At 41.4% G+C, this 13,562-nt stretch overlaps 1 protein-coding gene across 1 annotated transcript in view; it reads right to left on the reverse strand.

The window, feature by feature from the left end:
* Positions 1 to 4,922: 4,922 nt before the first annotated feature.
* The window catches only part of NIT2 (nitrilase family member 2), a 44,941-nt gene continuing 36,301 nt past the window's right edge, over positions 4,923 to 13,562 (reverse strand). The window contains exons 9-10 of the mRNA XM_033941202.1: positions 8,493 to 8,548; positions 4,923 to 5,222 (exon numbers count right to left, since the gene is read on the reverse strand). Coding sequence (XP_033797093.1) covers positions 5,110 to 5,222; positions 8,493 to 8,548 — 169 coding nt within the window. The 3' untranslated portion in view covers positions 4,923 to 5,109. The remainder of the gene's footprint in view (positions 5,223 to 8,492; positions 8,549 to 13,562) is intronic.

A 13,562-nucleotide genomic window follows, 5' to 3' on the forward strand; every position in this document is an offset into this window, starting at 1 on the left:
TATCAGATCCTCTGATGTAAATATAAAATATAAATACTCAGCTGAGGACCCCCAAGCTGTCAGCTGAGGACTTCCTCTGCAGTTGTCCGGAGATCCCTATTGTCAAGCTTAGCAGGCAGCAGTAGCGTCCCTGAGTCACAGATGCTGGCACCTTGGTGGCTCATGGATGCTGCCAGTGACTGCTGTGCTTAGTGGAGGGGAGTTCTGGCTGTCTTTAGAGGAGGTCCCTCGCTGGCGGTGCTTGGGGATCCCACCAGCCACAGCAAGGGTCAGCAAGTACTTCAACACTTTAGAAATAAAATAGAAATGTATTTCCTTTTCTTTTGAATACAATACAAGGACATCTGCTATATACATTTCCCAAAGCTAACATATTTTAGTCAATAAATTTCATTTTTTACCTTTGTTGTCTGGAGACTTATTTTTCCATCAGGTTGGTCCCAGTTTCTTTTTTCCACTTTCCCGTCTCCTTCAAACTCTTCTGTTGCTGTTTATTGGTTCCTCCTACCATGATTCAGCATTTATCCCTTTCTCATCTTTCGCCCCTGCCCATCAGCCCCATGCCCAACATTTCTCCTATCACCCCTCTCCAGCACCATGCCACATCTCTCCTTCAATTCCTTTCACCACTATGTCCAGCATTCCTCCCTCTTGCATCCCTTTCAATCTGCCCCACTGTTCCCTCTCATCTTTTTCTTCCCTATCATCTGTACCTCACTCCCTCCCTATGACCAAAATTCTCCTCTTTCTTCCATTCCATCTCTCCCTTTCAGTGACACACTCATGCCCAATTCTCCCTTTCTATTCCCTCCCCCACCTCAGCATCTCTTTCCCTCTCTCCTAAGTTTATGCCTTGTTTGTCCAAAAAGCAAAAACGCACTCCCTCCGTTCCTGTGTCCCGCGTTTGGGCCCCTCCCATGTCCCAACTCGTTTCCTCCTAATTACAACATGTGTGTGCCTGCTCGCTCACTCATTCCTTTTCTGCCCCCCTTCCAAGCTGAACTATTTAAATGTAACAACAAAAAAATATATATATCTATCTATATATCTTGCACATTAACAAGCTTCTCTAATTCAACAGCCACCCTGAGACACCTTCAGAATATATTGGGTCAGACAGTTTACAAAGTAAATGTGTGTATACAAAGATGCAAACTCTGATATACTATAAAATAAACCCTCATATCCTTGTCTTCATTATTTTGGCTTGAGTCTACTATTTGACCCGTACCTGTTTAGTTTCATTAATACTTAGATAAAACAATCACAGATTTTTCCTGACATTTTAGTGGGTAGCTGGAAATTTTTAAATAACAACAAAAAAAAGAAGTTGGTAGTAAATGAGGTTTCACATTGTCTTAATTAAAGAGGTTGGTTATTACAGAACACCTTATAGTCCAAAGGATAAACTAGTTTGCTGATAGCTCAGGCAGATGCAGTTGAAATTATCAGAACCCAGTACCTCATTCCCACGTAGTAGTACCTCAAGACAAAACACCTCTTGGTGAAAATGAAACTTAATAATAATAAAAAAAACAAACAAACCCAACAAAAATGCTACACATATTTATAACCATACAAACCAGGCTCATGGCTCCACAAACAATCCCTCCCTCCTGCCCCCATCCCACAAGACTGTACCTCTCCCGAGTGCTGCACTTCTTCGCAGGGCAGCAGGCCCTGCACGCTCCACGTGGCTGACGTGAAGCCTTGCCTCTGACGTCAGCTCTGATGTCAGGGGAAGACTTCCGTGTCGGCTACGTGTGGCAATCTAGGAGCGCTGCAGGAGGGCATGAAAAGAAGACGAGCCACTCGGCTCGAGCTGCCTCACAATCCCGAGGGATCCCTGTGACCAGAGGGGGCGTCCCCACGGGATCCTCATGACCTGAAGGTGGAACCCGCGGGTCCCCGTTCCCGTGCAGCTCTCTAGTCTTGACCAGTCGCTTTTTTTATGCATCACCAAGCGATGTTAGTGTATCAATCACTCGGGTAGTTTGCATGGGGTTTTAATATTAACCAGCTAAATTGCATGGCTGGATCGGAAAATGAGTGATCGATGGGCAAAACACATGGTGAGCCGTTTTGTGCATAGGGTCAGCAAATGCAATCATCGCTAAAGCAGTCAAAACTGGCTTAGCAACAATTGCTGACTTTAGTGAATCTAGCTCCCAGTTCTTCCAGCACTTTCCAAGCCTCTGGCTTAACAGTAGGGGGTAATAACAGCACCAAAGTTCAAAGGGATAAAGCCATTTAGGTCTCAAACACTCTCTTTTTGTAGGAAATTAGTCACTTCCTTCTGATCCCTCTGCTTTTGAACCATTAACCAAGCCAGTTCTTGGTATGTTGTTATATTGGTTTTGTCACCTCTGCACTACTTTTTCACAGCCTATGACTCCAATGGGCTCTGTCAGTTTTTATTTGCAGATGAGGGCCCTCATTCATTCATTATCCCTTGAAGCAAAGTGGCACAACTGTCTAACTACTTCACCCAGTTTTTAAACTGCTGTCCTTTGGGGATCCCTGTGAACCAGAGGTTGCAGTGCCTAGATATGTTCTCAAGGTCTTCCACTAAGCCTCTAACTCTCCTGCACTGGAACTGTGTGGAGCTTTCATGTCCTTTTCCAAGCCTACTCTCGCCTTTCCCGAGTACCGCTTCATTTCCTAGAGCTCTTTCAGTTCATTTAGCCAGTGCTGCATGTTGCACCTTTCTTGCCTTCACTACTGATCATGCTCTCTGAATATGACTGCTTTTGCCCAGTTGCTTTCCTGCACCACTGCCAGCTAATTTTGCCTGTGCTCTAGCTCTGTTTTCTGCCATGCTCATATTTGTATTTTTTGAGCCTTTTCTCAGCTACCCTCTTCCTTGATCTTTCATTGCTAACATCTGAGTGCTTAATTTTTACAAGGAAGATGAGGGGGAAGAAACATTCTGTTCAGCCCTGCTTCATTTTTAAGCTTCTCTATGGAATATTTGATCCTTTGGTCCCTTTATGCTGGAATACCATTAGATCTTGCCATTCGAGGAATACACAGAGATACAAATTACTGTTCCCTTCCTTCAGAGGAATTAAATCGGCCGGGAAACTCAGTCAATCTTTCGCTTATAAATTGGTAGAAATGTGGAATGTGCTTCCTGATTCTGTCAGATTGATAGGTGAGTTACAACAATTTCATAAAGTCCTAAAAACCATATTATTTACACAATGCTTGAACAGTTTACCTAAAGATTAAACAAATTGATTGCCCTACAATACTTACTTTCTCCTATAATCTTGTTTGCTTTTTGCTGGTCTTTAATTACTTGTAAACTGAGTTGAGCTCCGTCGGGAGATGACCCGGTATGTAAATCGAAGATTAGATTAGACTAGAAGCTTCCATTTTGAATGAGGTCACGTCCTCCCCAGAAGAATTATTTTGTCTCTGGTATATACAAGTGGCAGTGAGTCCAGTATTGCAACATTATTTTTAATAATAAACACAGCCTGAATATCCATCCTCAAGTTTTCAAAAACCAAAAGTGGGGGCTTAGTGTAGATCTGCTGTAATGTTAATAACCTGGTGCAATTTTCCTTGTGATGTGGTGGCTGATGTAGAAAATGTAATGACAATGAAATTTTACTGTACATATATGTTGAGATAAGCAGAAGAAATATATTTTGGTAGTAAATGTATGCATTACCCTGTCTCTATGCACTGAATTTCCACATCAGCTGAAGGAATCCTTAAAGTGAGGGGTGACCAAAATGATTTGCATAAAGTCCATAATAAAAGCAGGACTTGAATTTCTTCCCCCCCCCTTTCTAATTACATAGAAACATGATGGCAAATAAAGGCCAAATGGCCCATCTGCAGTAACCATTATCTCTTTCTCTAAGAGATCCCACTTGCCTATCCCACGCCCTCTTCAATTCAGACACAGGCTCTGTCTCTACCACTTCTTCTGGTATCAGAGACTGTTCCACGCATCTACCACCCTTTCTGTAAAAAAAGTATTTCCTTATATTACGCCGGAGCCTATCACCTCTTAACGTCATCCTAAGCCCTCTCATTCTAGAGCTTCCTTTCAACTGAAAGAGACTCATGCGCATTTACACCATGTATGTATTTAAACATCTCTATCATATCTTCCCTCTCCTGCCTTTCCTCTAAAGTATATAGATTGAGATCTTTAAGACTGTCCCCATATGCCTTATGACATAGACCACACACCTCTGGACCAACTCCCATCCTTTTTATATCTTTTTGAAGGTGCGGCCTCCAGAATTATACACAATATTCTAAATGAGGTCTCACCAAAGTCTTATACAGAGGCATCAATACCTCCTTTTTCCTACTGGCCATACCTCTCCCTATGCACCCTAGCATCCTTCTAGCTTTCGCCGTCACCTCTTCAATCTGTTTGGCTACCTTAAGATCATCACATACAATCATACCCAAGTCCCGCTCTTCTGTCATGCACATAAGTTCTTCACCCCCTAAACTGTACCGTTCCCTCAGGTTTTTTGCAGCCCAAATGCATGACCTTGCATTTCTTAGCATTACATTTTAGCCGCCAAATTTCAGACCATTCTTCAAGCTTCACTAGGTCTTCCTTCATGTTATTCCTATGAAGCAATAAACTACCACCAAATTGGGTTAGTTCTAATTTGCACCCATGAAAGACACTGCAGAGAGAGCAGGGGCGTCTTAATTTTTTCAAGGGCCACATGAATGTTTTAGCCTCTTATAATTATACTCATGTGATTTTCTTCTGAAAATGTAACTTTATCCACCCATTAAAGCAGTAGTGCTTCAAAATCATATACGATAGCTAAACTCTTTGCTAAAAATTCTTGAGTAGGCTACCACATCCTGAGGTCAGGTAGGCAGCATTTGTTCCATGGCCTACATATTGGTTGCATCTAGGATAGACACACAAGGAGCAGTGTTGGTTTCCCATATAATTTTTTTAAAGCAAAACTAAGTTTTATACAGACGGTAAAATAATGGATATGAGAAACATTGTTGCTATAATATCCACTAAGGAGAAAAATATAATTTTGTAGCATAAAGTTATTTTAATTATAATTTCTTTTCTCAAATGTGGACACTGAAGATTGAAGAAATTCCTCAGTGTAATGGTTGCTTTGTACCCGTATCCTTTGCTTCAATGCTGTACAGGTCAGAGCGCCTCTGGCTGTGGATAGGGATTTGCTGTCTAATTTCTGCAAGATGCTGGAGGTCTAGAAAGAAACAAAAAAGCAACAGGACTAGGTGCTAAGCAGTTGCTGGAGAAAAGCATTAAAAAAACTACAGTGAACTTAAAGGCCCAAAGCTGGCTGAAAGGGATGCATTCCTATTGTGACTGTTGTCTTTTTAAACTGTACATCAGGGGTGTCCAACCTGTGGCCCGAGGGCCGCATGCGGCTCCATGAAGTATTTTGTGTGGCCCCGGTCGATGCAATGTTTACCTCTGCTGCCCCCTGGTGTTTACCGTCTTGCCGGCTCCCTCCTCTGTCTTGCTGCAGTGTTTGCACGTTAGTGCGGCCCCAGAAACATTTTTTTCGACCAGTGCGGTCCAGTGAAGCCAAAAGGTTGGACACCCCTGCTGTACATGAAATGGCAAAACACAAGACCTACAGCAAACTGAAGATGAGCAATGAGTTTTTAAAAAAGGCCATCCTTGAGTGACAGGAACCACAGAAAGAAAAATTTAACAACTACACTATTACTTTAGCAAATGTGGTCAACTAACTATTCACCATTACTAATATATGCTAAAAATTGTTGGGGGGGGGAGGAGAGGGTTAGTTTCTCCTCCTGCAACTCAAAGCAATAGTCATAATGAGCACTTTTGACAAGTAATATGCACTATTTAAGACACAAGGAAAAAAAGAGGTGGGGGGGGGGGCAGCACAGGACATGCCTTTTAAACAAATCCATATCCCTAGTGAAAACCTAAGATTTCTCTTGGAGACATCTAACTTTCCCCTACCTTGTTGCTCATAAGCAGCAATAGCTTGCAGAGTTCTAACCTACCATTGCCACGTTTTATTTGTCACTTTTGTCTGCTTCCTTTCCCACTCTAACCCAAAATACTGAAGGGAATAGACTTAGTAGATAAAGACAGACTGTTCACACTCTCCAAGGTAGGGAGAACGAGAGGGCACTCTCTAAAGTTGAAAGCGGATAGATTCCGTACAAACGTAAGGAAGTTCTTCTTCACCCAGAGAGTGGTAGAGAGCTGGAACGCTTTCCCGGAGTGTGTTGTAGGGGAAAACACTCTCCAGGGTTTCAAGACTAAGCTGGACAAGTTCCTGCTAAACTGGGATGTACACAGGTGAGGCAGGACTCATTTTAGAGCACTGGTATTTGACCTAGGGGACGCCGCGTGAGCAGACTGCAGGGCAAGATGGACCACTGGTCTGACCCAGCAGCGGCAATTCTTATGTTATGTTCTTAAGAACATAATGAAATGAAACAGACTACGGGAGAGCTCAGTTCTGTATTACCTCCTAACTTCCTTTAATTTGGTTACTACAGCAAAAGCTCCTGACTGACTGCCAGCCATCAAACTCCTGCTTGAATCATGTAAACAGGGGCACTAAAGCCAGCCAGTAGTTATCACTGTTGTAGTGATTGCACCTCTACTCTTCCTCAACAGGGACTATGGATTCTGACTCCAGTGCAGTGAAAGTCCTTTTCAGGGAGTTGAACTCTAGTCCAAAGAACTGTCCTATAGCGATAGTAGGCTAGCCTATAATTTCTTTTTTTTCTTTTGAAATTTCAAATAATGTTTACAAAGAAACATAACAAATCATTTTACATTATTATCATTACAAAATTCCATCTAGCCCTCATTAAAAAAAGAGGTGCACTATTTAATAACAGAAATCTATTTAAAAGGAAGAAAACATCTTCCTTCTATATAAGCATTTTTTCAAATCAGGCTCCTCAATTTGAGAATAGCCATCTCAACCAAGAAAATATATAATCCCCCATTATTTTTGATCAAGAAATTGTATTAACTGAGCCGGATCCCAAAAAATATAATCTATACTTTGAAAAGTCACCAAACACTTGCAAGGGAACTTCAGAAAAAATGTGGCACCCAGTTCCACAACTCGAGATTGGCCCTTCCTTCTGAGTTGGGTCGATCTTGCCACATCGGGAAACATCTGAACCTTAGCTCCACAAAATAAGGCATTTTTGTTTTTAAAATAAAGTTTCATCGTCAATGCCTTATTGCTCTCACTCAAAAAAGTTACAAGTAAGGTAGCTCTCATCTGTATTACATCTTGAGAGTCTTCTAAAAAATCTGTCAGATCTATATCAATAGATTCTAACTGATCTGTTCCTTGCTGCCTTGATACTTTTTGTTTAACTGGTATATAATAGAGAGTAGAGATAGGCACTGTCTCAGAATTCTGCATACCCAAAATCTCACCAAGATACTTCCGAAAAAGGATCTCAGGTGAGATTAAATGAATTTTAGGAAAATTTATTATTCTTAGGTTTTTGACCTAACAGCATTCTCCATTGCTTCCAGCTTTAGGTGAATAATATGTGAATCTTTCAATGCAGACATGGAGAATAATAGGTTAATAACCTTTTTTTCCATAATTGTCATAGTGGAGTGTAAAACCTTAATATTGGAATCTACGTTCTCTAGTTTTTCTACAACTTCTCTAGAAAATTCTTGTGATTGAGATACAACCGTTTTCAATAATCTCTCCATCCTCGTGTTAAGCATCCAAATATCTTTCAAGAAAACCTCTTCCGGAATTTCATCTGAGATTTAACAGCCCCTCAGTTGAGGTAGTGAAACTTTTTGGCATTTTTGAAAAAACTATACCTATTTTAGCTGAAGGATCAGTGGCTTCAGCAGAAGCTCCAGGATCAACTTCAGGTCCTGTTTCCTCAGAGGATTTAGGGGGGAGAGGAGGAGTTCATTCGGGAGAACTAAGAGAAATTCCTGAGATTTGTTCTAATCTTTCTGCTGTTTGTGGGAGTTCTAAAAGGTGATGGTCCATGGGACCTATCATTACAGGTGTAGAAACTCTTTTCCCTTTTCTTTTCCCCATAGTTAACCTATCTAAGTAACCAAATTATTAAAGAAGAAGAAGAAAAAAAAAAAAAAAGAGAAGAGGAGAACAACACCCATAAATGATAGTTCAGCAAAGGGGAGTCTCCAGGCAGTTCTTTCTCCCTTAGCAGATGTCCAGGGGTCAGCACACCTCCCAAAATACCACAGTTCTCCAGCGTTTTTCAGCCTGTTGGAGAGGACCCCAAATGATGTTAAAAGGTGTCCTCAGCAGTGCCTGCCCGATTCTGGCACTTAAAGCAGGTTAGAAAAACACAGTAGGAAATAAAGTTCAGCAAAAGGGAGTCTCCAGGCAGTTCTTTCTCCCTTAGCAGATTCCCAGGGGTCAGCACACCTCCCAAAATACCACCAGTTCTCCAGCGTTTTTCAGCCTGTTGGAGAGGACCCAGGCTAGCCTATAATTTCTTACCTATATCTGAATAGGTGACAGTCTCCTCAAAGCCAGCTTTGGCAATAACTTCTCCCCTGCAAAATCAAACAAACAGAATCACCTAATACATGGAGGCCTGGAAAACAGACATTTGTTACACATACTAACAGAATATGACAACTGGACTACCGTACATACTTAAATCAAAACTAAGATAACATTTCCCCCCCTTTATTTTAGGGGAAAAATTAACTCAAATATAAATCGATGGTTTATATTTAAGTACCGGGGCAGAAGCAATCCTTCCCCCCCTTTTCTCGTGTCCTATCTGCCAGCTTTGCAGCCAGACAGCTAGTCCGCCCCCTCCCCCAACTGGGCTCAAGTACTGCTACCAATTGCTCCCTCCCTCCCTCAATGTGACTTTGCCTCTGCAACTACCTAACCAACCTTCCCCTTCCAGCCACCCAGCAGGCCTATCTTAAGGCCCTAGTGGTCCAGCAATGAGCTCCTGATTGGTAAGGCCCGACTTTAGTACAGGAAGAGGCGGTCGGAGCATACAGTGAGTGATTTCCTTCACTTGCCAGTGCTCCGGCTGCCCTCTCCTGCCTCTCCAGCTGCCCTCTCCTGCCTCCCCTGCCTGGTCATTCGTGGTCGGAAAATACTGCGAATGACCGGGACTGCGAACCGCCAATCGCGAATTCGCGAGGGAGCACTATACACAACATAAAAACTTTTTATAACATTATCTCAAACAGATATATGAACAACATGGAGATCATATACCATGTAAATAGCAAACAAGATTTAAAGCTCAATAAAGAGAAGTGTTTCAGTTTAACCAAACTGAAGTGAAAGGCCTTGTTTCTTATAGCCTCCCACCCTATTAGGTCCAAACACTTCATCTACCATATCTCCACATTCTTTTAGGTTGGGAGCATTACTGTAGTTAGATGAGTTAGTGGGAGGGGAATGTAAATCCAAACCCACCATGTCATGAACCTAAGCTAATGACTATAAAATGCAGTTTAGTCAAGATTAAACACCTTACTCTCAGAGAAAAGTCCAAATAGTTAAGAAGTGTTGCCTACACTTATAGTTAGAGCCGCTTCTTTAGAAGTCGCAAGATTGTGGCGGTATAGAAAAAATAAAGTTATTATTATTATTATTCTCATATCATAAAGGAAACAAACATCAGCTTTAAATAGTGTTTCTAACTTAAGTCTCTGCCTTAGGAGTAAGTCTATTGGTTACTGGTCACTAGCAGAACCTTTTGATTAAGAACATAAGAATAAGTTTCAAGTTTCAAGTTTAATACAGATTTGATTAATCGCTTCATCTAAATTCGAAGCGATGTACATTATGATAAAATTACAACGTAAAAACAAAATCATAAAAGATAATACTAACAAGGTTAATGACAAATTTGACAAAACTAGAAACAAAAGGAAAATATAGGGAAGAAGTTACAATTTAAATAAGGTAAAGTAAACATATAGGGAAAGCACATAAGGGGAGGGTAATGATAATAATTTTAATAAGATAAAATTTAAAAGGAAGATAAAAATTGAAAGTGAGACTTGAAAGAATAACTATAAGAGTTTCTCATGATTATTAAAAAGTCACTTAGGAGCTAGTTAGTTTACGAATGCATCACTAAACAGGAAAGTTTTTAGTTTACATTTAAATTTATCTAAATTAGTTTCTTCCCTTAGATAGCTCGGTGGAGAATTCCACGTCTGGGGAGCAGTGACTGAAAAAATAAACTGACGACGCGTATTTATTATTTTTAGCGATGGAATCGTTAGTAGATGCTGTTCGGCAGATCTTAAAGTTCTATTAGCTGTATAAGGGATTAGCAATTTGTGAATGAAAGCTGGAGTTTTATAAAGAAGTGATTTAAAGGTGAGCAAGCTGAGTTTATATATTATTCGATGAGCCACCGGAAGCCAATGGGCTTCCTTAAAGAGAGGAGTTATATGATCAAATTTTTTTGCTTTATAAATAAGTTTAATGGATGTATTTTGTATTATCTGTAAGCGTTTTATTTCCTTTTGAGCTATACCAATGAACAAGGCATTACAGTAATCTATCTTTGAAATGACAAGTGAATGAATGAGGATGTTTAGAGCCTTACTGGGTCAAACCAATGGTCCATCAAGCCCAGTTGCCCGTTCTCATGGTGACCAATCCAGGTCATTAGTACCTGGCCAAACCCCAAAGAGTAGCAACATTCCTACTGATCCAGGGCAAGCAGAGGCTTCCCCCATGTATTAATAACAGACTATGGACTTTTCCTCTAGGAACTTGTCCAAACCTTTCTTAAAACCAGCTATGCTATTCATTTTTACCACAACCTCTGGCAACGCATTCCAGGGCTTAACTATTCTCTGAGTAAAAAAATATTTCCTCCTATTGGTTTTAAAAGTATTTCCCTGCAGTTTTATCGAGTGTCCCCAAGTCTTTGTAATTTTTGACGGAGTGAAACATCGATCCCGTTCTACTCCACTCAGGATTTTGTAGACTTCAATCATATCTCCCCTCAGCCATCTCTTTTCCAAGCTGAAGAGTCCTAACTTTTTTAGTCTTTCCTGATACGAGAGGAGTTCCATCCCCTTTATCATCTTGATCGCTCTTCTTTGAACCTTTTTTAGTGCTGTTATATCTTTCTTGAGATAAGGAGACCAGAACTGAACGCAATACTCCAGGTGAGGTTGCACCATAGAGTGATACAGAGGCATTATAATATATTTAGTCTTTGCTGTGATAATCATGTGCATGTCTAAGAGAAGTTGCTTTTTGACACTATTATTTAATGGCTCTTAATGGTTTATTCAGTTTTTATATTACTCATATTTATGATGTCTAAAAATGTATTACGTTTTAGTATTATTTAATTCAGGAGTCCCCAAAGTCCCTCCTTGAGGGCCGAATCCAGTCGGGTTTTCAGGATTTCCCCAATGAATATGCATGAGATCTATGTGCATGCACTGCTTTCAATGCATATTCATTGGGGAAATCCTGAAAACCCAACTGGATTCAGCCCTCAAGGAGGGACTTTGGGGACCCCTGATTTAATTCATTATGACATTTCTATATTATTTATGATATTAATGTCTGTATATGAGTTCACTGTACATATGATTTGGTTTTATTTGTTTTAACAGTACATTTTGCCCCAAGAAGCAGCCCTTGCTGGGCAAAAAAAGGCCGTGTCAGCACCACTTTTTAAAGTCTATTTTAACAAATGATCTTATGTAACATCATAAATTATGGCAGCTAAAGGCCTGAACGGTCCATCCAGTCTGCCTAACAGTCACATGCATTATTAATTGATGATTAAATTATCTGTCTTTGACATTTCTGGGACATAGACTGTAAAATTCTATTTGATACTGTCCTTAGGTTCCAACTACTAACGTTGATGTTGAAGCTTATTCCAACCTATCCAAACCATCTTGTTAACTGCAGGATATAGATTATAAAAATCTGCCCAGCACTGTCTTCATGTTCCAAATTAGTGGAGTTTCTGTTGAAGCTCTCCCCAGCCTATCCTAAACTAAATTGCCATATATGGGACAAAGAACGTGCAAGCCTGCCCAGTACCAGCCTTAGTCACCATCCAAACTCCATTCAACACAAACACTCCCATTGAAGTTTTGTTTTTTATTGAATTCGTTTTCTCATTAGAAATCGTCTGTGTACATCCCACACTTTTTTTTAATTCCATCACCATTTTAATCTCCACACCTCCCTTGGGAAGGCATTCTAGGAATCAACCACCCTCTCCTTGAAAAATAATTTCCTGACATTAGCCCTGTGTCTACCATCCTGCAACCTCAATTCACGTCCTCTAATTTTACCATTCTACCTTCCCTGAAAAATATATTTTTTTATATTAATAACTTTCAAATATTTAAATGTCTGTATCATACCCCTATGGGGTACACTAACCGCCTGTTGGGGGTACACAGGTTGACCGCCGACCGCCCCTGTTCACCGCCTGCCTGCTGCCTGCCCACTTGCAACCCACCCCATTTAATTACCCCCCACTGCTGCTGCAACTCCAGGAAGGGAAGGGAAAGGCGCATGCAGTGATTGCAAGCTGTCGGCCCACAAGCCTTCTCCCCAATGTCAATTCTGATGTCAGAGAGAAGGTCAGGGCCAGCCAATCGCTGTTTGACTGGCTCAGACCTTCTTGCTGATGTCAGAATTGATGTCAGGGGAAGGCTTGTAGGCTGGCAGCGTGCAATCGCTGCACGGGCCTGGCTCTTCCCTTCCCGGAGGGCAGGGGAAAGAGGAATCAGTGGCAGGTAGGCAGGCTTCGGCACGGCAGACAAGCATCGGCCAGGGAGGGAGGCAGGCAGGCTTCGGCGCAGCAGGGAGGGAGGAATCAGGGAGGAGTCAGGCAGGCTTTGGCGCGGCAGGGAAGGAGGGAGGAAGGACAAAGCCTGGAAGGCAGTAAGGGGGCACTAACTTGGAACATAGGAAGGAGGGAGGAATGGGGCACTAACTTGGACATAGGAAGGAGGGAGGAAATAGAAAGGGACAATTGTGGGCCTGAGTATGTGAGTGAGAGGGAAAGAGATGGTGCACATGGGGAAAAAGGAAGAGGAAAATTGGGAATAGAGAGGATTGAGGTAGAGATGCATAGGGAATAGAAGGATGAGAGGGAATAGAGGGATAGATTGAAGGGGATGCAAGGGGGAGGAATGCTGGGCATAGTGCTGGAGGGAGAGATGTGGCATGGTATTGGACAGGGGTGATAGAAGGAGAAATGGGCATGGTGCTCATGGGCCGTGATGAAAAATGATCTGGGGATGAGAGAGGAAGAAAAGTTGGACTCATGGAGGGACAAAGAGAGATGTTGGTTGGGGAATGGAATGAGGTCTGGAGGAGAGGAAGAATTTAGTGATCAAAATGTGTCAGTTTAGAGAATTTATATCTGCCGTCTATATTTTGCACTATATTTGTCTATTTTTCTATAGTTGTTACTGAGGTGACATTGCATATTTTAAAGTCATGTCTTGTCAACTTTGAAAACCCCCCAAATATAAATGATAATTAACATTTTCTCTGCGTACAGTGTGCTTTGTGTTTTTTTAATTTTGT

This window comes from Geotrypetes seraphini, chromosome 4 (genome assembly GCF_902459505.1).
Source record: "Geotrypetes seraphini chromosome 4, aGeoSer1.1, whole genome shotgun sequence".
Taxonomy (NCBI): domain Eukaryota; kingdom Metazoa; phylum Chordata; class Amphibia; order Gymnophiona; family Dermophiidae; genus Geotrypetes; species Geotrypetes seraphini.